This window comes from Arachis stenosperma, chromosome 9 (assembly GCF_014773155.1).
Source record: "Arachis stenosperma cultivar V10309 chromosome 9, arast.V10309.gnm1.PFL2, whole genome shotgun sequence".
Taxonomy (NCBI): Eukaryota; Viridiplantae; Streptophyta; class Magnoliopsida; order Fabales; family Fabaceae; genus Arachis; species Arachis stenosperma.
Window position 1 is genome coordinate 24,265,637 of NC_080385.1, and position 9,759 is coordinate 24,275,395.

Sequence of the window (9,759 nt, forward strand, 5' to 3'; positions counted from 1 at the left end):
ATAACATTTAACTCCCCCTATAAAACTAGGCATGAAAAACGTTCTCTAAATATGCCCATGTCAGAATCGAATTAGGCTTTAGATTTGAAAATCAAGTAAGAGCATTTTTTATTAAATAGGAGGGAAAATACTTCATTTTTAAATTTTCATCATTTGCCAAATTCTCTAATTCAACCATATATCAAGAAATATACTTGATAGTAGACTCTCCAACCTCCCCTGCAATCTTAGTTACTATCTTATAATTCTTTACACTTCTTGACACTTCAACCATTTGTACTTCAATAGGAAATGTTGATACAAAATAGGGTCGATTAATGAACCCTACATTAATACCTACTCGATTGAGGACACTTTCAACAATTCTAGTCATTTGGTATTGATCCCCACACTGGTTAGTGCGGATTCTTTTAACACATCATTAGCATTTTGATTACGTTAAATCATATGAGGTATATGTTCTTCTTCATCGAGATTAACATGCAAATTTCCCTTATCAACACCCAAATTATCGGGATCTATCTTAAAATTTTTATGGTGAGGTTGCCCTTCATCATGATCAATGATTCGAGCAATTCGTTCGACTTGCCTAGCCAAATGCTTGTACTTTGTTTCATTATCAGCCATTATTGGATTTAAAATGGTAGTCATTTGTTGAGTTAACAAATTGACTAGGTCATGATGGCTCTCATCAATGTGTTGTCGAAAAGCAGCTATAGACCCTAAATTATTTGATGTCGAATGAACATGATAATCTCGACTGGTTTTAGAGTGAGAAAAGCTTGGTTGATCATTAATCACACTTGGCACATTTCCAAATCTAGCTTGGGGCACAAAATTACCCATGGGTGGGGTATAACCTGGAGAAAGACCAAAAGAAAGCCAACTTACGGTTACTGGTGGTTGAACTAGAGTTGGAGAAACCTCGAGGACGTGAGTTATGCCCACTACCTCCAGCAGTTGCATTATTAACCGCAACATTCTCACAAAAACTAGAATTTTGAATACTTCCTTCTGCATGGGATGCTAAACTTGCAGAAGTCTGTGTTACAACTACAGAAACATTATTATTTGAGAAATCTATGTTAATATTCGAAGTTTCTTCAACCATATTGATAATCCTACCACTTCGAAGTTGCATGCACTAAATCAACACCATATGAAAAATCTTTGACACAATTTTACAAAAAACTATCCCACTAAGTGTGCCAATTTGTTTTGTAAATTTTTAGCAAATCTTAGTTGATTCGATATCTATAATCTTGGGCAAAACCTACTCCTCTTTTGTGAGTACCAATTTTTATATGCACCAAAGACTTCACGTTTGAACAGGTAAAAGAAAGAAAAATACAGAATGTAAATTGAAATTAAATTGCTTGAATATGAAATTATATAAAAGAATGTGTATGACTTCAATTTAAAGAAAATAACAAATGCCTTTAATACAGTCGAAGGACTTTGGAATGAAAATGATAATGCGGAATTTAAAAGAAGAAAGAAAAGGGCTTTGCAATGGGAAAGTAAATTGCAGGAAGAGAAATTACAAGAAATTTAAAAGAAAAATGTAAAGATCTGAATTGAAAGATATGGAAGGAATTCTACAGAAATGAACTTGAGACACACTCAAAAATTTGCTGGAATGTGAGTGTGCAAGAGTATTTTCTGAAGACAAATTCTTCCAATCCCTTCCTTTTTCTGAGCTTCGTTAATTTATAGACCAATCAGACCAATCTTTTATACCCAAATGTCACTACTTCTGGGAAGTCCAAAAAAATAACTGTTCCCACCAAATGCAAAGCCAAATAATTGCCTTTGTGCAATATACCATCCATGTTAACATATTGTCTGCAACTTTATTTTTCGACAAGCTATGACAGATCGAAATTCCTTTCTATCGACACCTATTTTCTAAGATAAAATCCTTACAAGTTTGACCAATACTATTTCGATTCACAAAATTCTTCGACTAACAATTAGCTTACCAAAATTGTAGCCTTAATAGTCACAATACTCAAGTTTGTAAAATGATTTTAGCGTCATTGTTTTTTATTGTCAGTTTTTGTTTGAAAAGGTTATCTGGAGATGATGCAATAACAGTCACTTCTTTCGACCTAAATGGCAAAATTAAAAGGGAAAAAACAAGTGAAAAAGATATAAAAAGTTGAGTTTTGCTTGTCCAAATTTGGTCTTGCCAACTGTGACAAACAATTAAGTCACGGTTCACGGTTGTTTCATCAACCAAATAAGGTTTGTGGTTATTTAATTTGTGACTCATTAACCGTGTGATAGATGTTGCTACTAGCCAGACATTGACCTTAGTTGCGTCTGTTTATAAATACAAAACATTGAGATATGAATATAGATATATAAAATCGTATTTAACACAAAATATTGATAAGAATATTATATTTTAAAAAATTGAGACATTGAATTAATATATTTTGTATTTTTCTTATAAAAAAACATACAAAAATACTGTATAGAGACGATTTATTTTTTTTCCTTTTATTATCACTATTATTTTTTTATAATTATTTTTTTATTATGTTATTTTTTTTAAATTTTATGTAAAAAATAAAAATAAATTAAATTTTTTATTATTTGTTTTATGTTATGTTCAGTCTATCATCAAATAAATTATAAAATAATTAATTTTTATATATCTGTTTTTTTATATTGTGTTCTCACTATTTTATTTTATTCTATTCTTAAATTCAAACAAAGGCTCGCAGATGGTTTTCTACCAGTTTTGGGTAGATTCAATTCCTTGGTGGACAGTACTTGTGACCCGTAATATAACCATGGCATTGTCGTTGAATTTTATTGTGAAATTACAAATAAACTCTCCATCATTATATTATCTCTCATCACGTCACAAATGTGTGCGTATACAAATAATTTTTATTTGTGTGATTTCATTGCTGGATTAAAAAGTTTATAACTTATATATTATCTTTGTAAAATTTTATGTGAATAAAAAGCTAATTAATATATTTTTCATGTAATTAAAAAATAACAAAATATATATATACGCAAAATATTTACTGTTTTTTATTTTTTTGTTAATTTTTTTATTTTAACATTGTATAATTTTATAATGATAATTCTTGTGTATTATGTTTATTATTGTTATTTTTTTATAATATGAATTATTGATTTATTAGGTAGAAAAAATTAAACAAAAAATTAATCATATGTAATAAAAATAATAAAACATTATAATATATATATTGAAAAAATTACTAAGAGTACTAAAAAGAAAATACTATATAAAAAAATACTAAAAAATATTAAAAAAATTAAACATGCTTAAAAAGCTAACATATTTGATAAAACATTCTTATTGTCATATCTTTTTTAATAATTATTCATCTAAAAATTATTTTAAGTTAAGGTTATCTAAACAATATTTATTCTATCAAAATCAATTTTACAAAATTCATCTTACAAAATCAAAATTAAAAATATCAAATTCATTTAAATTTCAGTTTGATAAACCCAACCCAAACACAAACTTCTTCTTCGATACTGCTGTCATTGTCATTATCATCATCAACATTCAAATTTTTCTTTGATTATTTCATTTGTCTCTAATAGTAAATATTGTTTGAGCATATTATTATCTATTAAGTTTGACTATAAATATAAGACTTGATTATATCGTTTATAAAATTTTATTATAGTCAATATGATTTGTATTTTCTAAAGATTACGGGTCTCTCTGTATTCCTGTATAGTGTTGATGGTAGCTAATCTTATAGTATTTATGTTTCAGATATCATTAATTAGTTAAAATTTGGGCTAGGAATTGAATTAGGTTTAAACCTCGTTACTGTTAATGTGGAACAAAATATAAAAAAAAGTTATACAGCCAGAAGACATTTGATATTAGACTTTCGTTGATTATAAAAAAAAAAAAAATCATTCTCGGCGAATTTGTTATTTTTAACTCTTATAAGTCGAATTTGTCTTTCGTCTTTTCTTTGTTAATGATCACAAAATTGGGAGGTAATAACTTAAACAAAATTATAACATGGCGACGTAACAACTTATGCCATAATGATGTCCGAAATCATATTTTTTTAGCATTTCTTATCCTCTATATTTCTTGAACAACAAAAAATCATTTTCAAATATATTAATTTCTAGTTAATAAAGTGGAGGAAAGCTTGAGAATTAATTTTTCGTCAAGAATGAGTAGTCATATTTTTTTTCTTTAAATTTTTCTTTCCCTCTTTATAAAAACAACGTAAACCCTCCTTAATCATCGTTTATTTATTGTTTTGTTGGTTGAATTTTGTTTGGAAAAAAGTGAATTCTCTAAACAAAACTTAATAAAGTGATTGAGATTATCCAAATCCATAAGCAAGGGAAACATTTTCCTCTATGGCATTAAACAGAAGCCAAGTGTGTGGTTACATATGGTTGTTGGAAGCGTAGTACATACCAAGATGCATGCTCACTCATCAGTCATCACAAGCTGTTCAACTCTGTTTGACGTAGCTAAAGAATGTGTAGATTACCAACTCTTGACAAAACTTGGAGGGGGCCTAAATTGCATGACTCCAAAGCATTTCTTGTGAAAAACTCCAAATGAATGAATAAACTACTTTTGAATTTTCAGGTTTCATTCTCCAATCATGCCTATCGACTTTCATTTTTTTCAGGAATTTTTGTTCCGGACTCAAAATGTATGATTGTCTTGATACTTTGGCAAGAAAAATTGCATGACAAACATTTCAAGAAATCCATGATTTTGAATAATTTCTCCATTATTAGGAAGAAACTTTCCCCACCAAAATTGAACAGGATGAAGAGCCAAGTTGCGATATATATATATATTCCACGGCCCTTGTCCACTTTTTAGGGTCACTTAAAAATATATTCTCCTGTTAACTTTGACTAGAATGGCTTCAATTTTGTTATTACTACAGGCCTTTGTAAAAAGTTACCATCATGAAGAGAATGAGACAAAAGAATTGATATCTATTATTACTGGCAAGAAAGAAGAGGAAGTGTATACTAGCAGCTTTGTCAACCTTGATTCCTTTTGGGGATTATTCATGAACGACGACTATCACAGCAAGGAAGAGAACAAGCCATGGAAATTAGCCGAGTGTTGCATCTGACCTTAATTTCAAGGAAATGTAATATTCTCTGACCATTTTATGCTATATGGTTAGTTTTTTTTGTTGATCCACCAATAAATTGTTTTATGTATATCTTATTTTCTATTATTCTTTTTTAACCTTTAAGAATGTCTATAGCTGTGAACACAAAAATTTGTGATAAATATAAATGTAAAAGTAACTTTATAGCTATTATTTGGATGTTTTGTGGTTATAATATTTTCTTGCTTATTGATTACAAATTAAAATTCTTTATACAAATAATAATATTGTTAGGGGAGGTATTAAATTTTATATTAATAAAAAAAATAGTATTTTAAATGAGAATATTTTTTTTGTTTAATTTATAATAGTATATTTTTTTGGTGACTATTTATAATAGTATATTAATATAGTTCATTTAAATATTTAAAAATAAAAATAAAATGCATTAAAAGTATAGTAAACAATTCAGGTCTTTAGAATGTGTATTCATTGGATATGCCACCTCTCATAAGGGATATAAGTGCTTGACAAGTTTAGGGAAGGTAGTCATCAGCCGCAATGTAGTCTTTGATGAAAAAAAATTTTCCTTCAAAGACTCACAATCTGCCTTCAACAACCAAAGCTCACCAACTCAGCCCCCACCTTATTACCCCCTACCACCACTTCAACTCCTACCAAAACAGAATCAACCCACCCCTGTCAATACTCATCAAACAATTTCCTCCTCCTCATTACCTACTCAATTCCATCAACATAACCCTGCCTCCCTGCACCCAGCACCCTCAACCTTTAACTCCTCTTCTCAGCTTCAATCCTCACAGCATATAGCACCCTCAGACTCTCCTACCCCGTTTTCTATCTCAGACCTGGAAATTGTTTCTCCTTGTGCTTTACCACCAGTAACTAATACCACAAATGTTCATCCTCTGGTAACAAGAAGCAAAACTGGCTCCCTCAGGCCAAAAGCCTTCCAAGCTGCAGTAGAACCTTGAAGTGTGCAGCAAGCACTAATAGATCCTGCCTGGAAGCAGGCAATGGATGTTGAATTCGAAGTCTTGCAAAGGAACAATACTTGGCAGCTTGTTTCCCTGCCCCCTGGCAGAGAAGCCATAGACAGTAAGTGGGTTTTCCGCATTAAATACAATGCAGTTGGAAGCCTACAAAAGCACAAAGCTCGCCTGGTTGCTCAAGGTTTCTCCCAAAGACCTGGATTTGACTTTACTAAGACCTATAGCCCAGTTGTGAAGCCAAATTCAATCAGGATCATCCTGTCCATAGCCCTGGCCAGAGGATGGTCAATCAGGCAAGTTGATGTGAACAATGTCTTTCTGCATGGAGAGCTTACTGAAGACGTTTATATGAAGCAACCACAAGGATATATTGCCAATGACAGCAGCTTAGTTTGCAAGCTCAGAAAAGTCCTCTATGGTCTCAAGCAGGCACCTAGAGCCTGGTATCATAAGCTATCCCCAGCTCTTCTAAATCTTGGCTTCTCACCAACAAAGTCAGATGTCTCAGTGTTTATCCAGCAATCAGAGACGTCAATCACCTATGTCCTCATCTATGTTGATGACATAATTGTAACTGAAAATTGTCCAATAGTTCTCACTGTAGTCACTCAACAACTCAACTCAGCCTTTGCATTAAAGGACATGGAAGAGCTGCACTACTTCCTAGGCATCCAAGTGACCAGGACTGAGGATGGAGGCCTGATGATGTCTCAAGGCAAATATGTGTAGGACCTGCTTGCAAAAGCTGGCATGAATGACTGCAAGCCATGTGCAACACCACTACCTTCAACTCTTAAGATTCAGGCCACTGGAGGTGCTGTATTTGACAACCCTCAACTCTATCGTTCTGTAGTGGGAAGCTTGCAATATCTCACTGTAACTAGGCCAGACTTGGCCTATAGTGTAAACAAAGTTTCACAGTTTATGCAATCTCCTCTAGAGGCACACTGGAAACTAGTTAAAAGAGTACTGCGGTATGTGCAAGGTACAGCTGCATATGGCCTTAAAATTCATAAGGATCCATCCCTAAAGATCACAGCTTATTGTGACTCACACTGGGCTGGTGATCCAAATGACAGAAAGTTAGTTGGTGATTTCTGTGTCTTCATGGGAAGGAATCTAGTATCTTGGCAGTCAAAGAAGCAAGGAGTGGTGGCTAGGTCAAGCACTGAGGCTGACTGGCTGACCTTGTGGCAGAATTAATATGGATAAAAGGTCTAATAGGAGAGCTAAAGTGGTCAATTCCAGAAGCACCTATGGCATACTGTGATAATCAGAGTGTTGTACTCCTAGTAGCAAATCTAATTTTACATTCAAAAACAAAACACTTCGAAATAGACTTGCACTTTGTAAGAGACCATGTCACAAGCAAAGTGGTTAGGTATGTCATGTTCCGAGTTCAGTCCAAGTAGCAGACACCCTCACCAAAGCTCTCCTCTCTGCAGCGTTCATTCAGCTCCAAAGCTCTCCCCTCTGCAGGGTTCATTCAGCTTCGAGACAAGCTTAAAGTACAAAAGGTGAAAAACTCAGCAAATTCAAAATAGCAAGGTCATGATAGAATATGCAGAGAAGATAAATGCAAGGATCATATAGAGAAGGATATGTGTGTAAGCTAAGCACTAAACACGTATGAAAATATGCTAAGCTAGGCTATTAGATGCAGTTACATTCCCTCCCTCTGAGTCAGTTAGTTTTCCCTTTCTGTTCTGTATGAGCTGGCAAAAGTAGTTGCTCTACAACTAACTTAATTAGCCTATATAACCTGCAATTGTAGCTTGCACTGATTGATCATAACAGAATCACATGCTTTCCACTCTAATTCAGTTTCAGTTTCACTTATTCTCTTCCTCACACTCTCAATATCTCTCTCTCAGTTCTCTCTTCTTCTCAAGATTACTTCACAAGTTTCTGATATCCTTTCAGTTATAACTAATTTTTATTTTGTTAGACCAATTTAATTGGACTTGATTAATAAAAAACTTGGATATGTCATAGCATTACTTTTTTAAATTGGTATACTTTATGGTTAAAACTCGGCAATGATTCAACAATTTTATCTATTTTTGACAGACTTTATTTATTTTCTACAGATTTAATAACAATTGATATTTCAATAATGTTAGGTTTTGAATTTTTTAAAATAATTTTAGATATTTTTTTTAGGTTTTGAATTTTTTTTGTTACATTTCAAATATTTTTTTTATTAGATTTTGAATTTTTTTTATAATTTTAGATATTTATTTTCATTTAATTTTAGATATTTTATTTAAATTTTAGATGTTTTTTTATTTGATTTTAGATGTTTCTCATGATAATTTGAATTTACATTTCTTACGTAGAGAAAATTCAAATAAAATAGTGTGTGGATTTAAGATTTTTTTCCCTCTTTGTTGAACTTTTTTTGTAATCCATATATTAGTTGACTACAATCTTAATTGATTACCTAAACAAAGTTGAAATGTAAAATAGGACGGAATATAATCGGTTGAGGTTAGAGAACCCATGGCATTATAGTTTCTTAATATATAAGTCTGATTATTCTCACAATTTATGATTAACCTTTAAGAAATCTCTCTCAAATTCTCACCACTTAAATTACCACCAGACCTTTAAGATGAATTTTTCGTTCGCTTTCTTACTCCCACTTGCCAGAAACAAAAATTCTCTTACTCCCAAATCAAGAGAACATATTGTCAATTTGCATTGAGAAACAACTACATATATATTTAACCACCCAAATTAAGGATGTAAGAGGAAGCCATTTCGTGTGTGTAATTTCTAATTTGTGAAATGGACACAAAGTCATTTCGTGCATGTTGGGTAAGAAGTGTTGTCCTGCTAGTCAGCCTCGTTTGGTGTATGCAGTTCGTTGACATTTTGTGGGCTATTTTGTTTGACTAGACATGTATAATACCAAAACAATTCCTGGAGATGTGTGTTTCTAATTAAATTTTTAAAATGTATTTTCTGTTCACACTCCTTTAGTTTCCGTTTAGTTTGTATTTTTATTTTTGATATTTTTGTTTTAATTTTATAAAAGATAAAAAAATATTTTTTATTTTTTTTTACAAAATTCTTAGGAAACACTTAAAAAGAAAATTAAAAAAACATATTAAATACAGTTTGGACAAATCTAAAAGGCATTGGGTTTTGGCCTAATTAACAAAAGAAAGTACTAGTTGATTTGGATTTACATATTAGTTTTTAGGACTGGCAATGGATAGGGTAGGATAGGATTTGAGCTGATTTGAGCTCCATCCTAATTTTATCTGCAGATTGAAATTTTTTTTTTAAATTCTATCATATTCTATCCGCGGTTTGAGAATCTCTCAATCCTAATCCTACCCGCACCCTAAAGTTCTAAACCCTACTCTACTCAACCCTACCCACAAAAAAAATTTCAAGCAAATATAAAATTCAACCATTCCAAATTTCATACATATTAATAAAATAAAAAATAAAAAAATAAGTTCAAATTAAAATTAAAAACAATAAAATCTTAAAAAATAACATAAAATTATAAATAATATGATCAGTAACTAATTTAATGGTTATTTCAAATTTTTATAAAAAAAATTGTGAGTTCATCACTCACTTTTTTTTACATACATAACTTTTATATATATATATATATA

General features: G+C 31.3%; 1 protein-coding gene across 1 annotated transcript; it reads left to right on the forward strand.

The window, feature by feature from the left end:
- The first annotated feature begins 6,874 nt into the window (after positions 1–6,874).
- On the forward strand, positions 6,875–7,327 carry LOC130949247 (uncharacterized mitochondrial protein AtMg00810-like). The gene has a single exon (XM_057878021.1). The coding sequence runs from the start codon at positions 6,875–6,877 to the stop codon at positions 7,325–7,327; it is 453 nt and encodes a 150-aa protein (XP_057734004.1).
- The last annotated feature ends 2,432 nt before the right edge of the window (positions 7,328–9,759 follow it).

Excerpts from the sequence above, each read along its gene's own strand:
- LOC130949247 (XM_057878021.1), top strand. The coding sequence starts at position 6,875 with ATGAATGACTGCAAGCCATGTGCAACACCACTACCTTCAACTCTTAAG.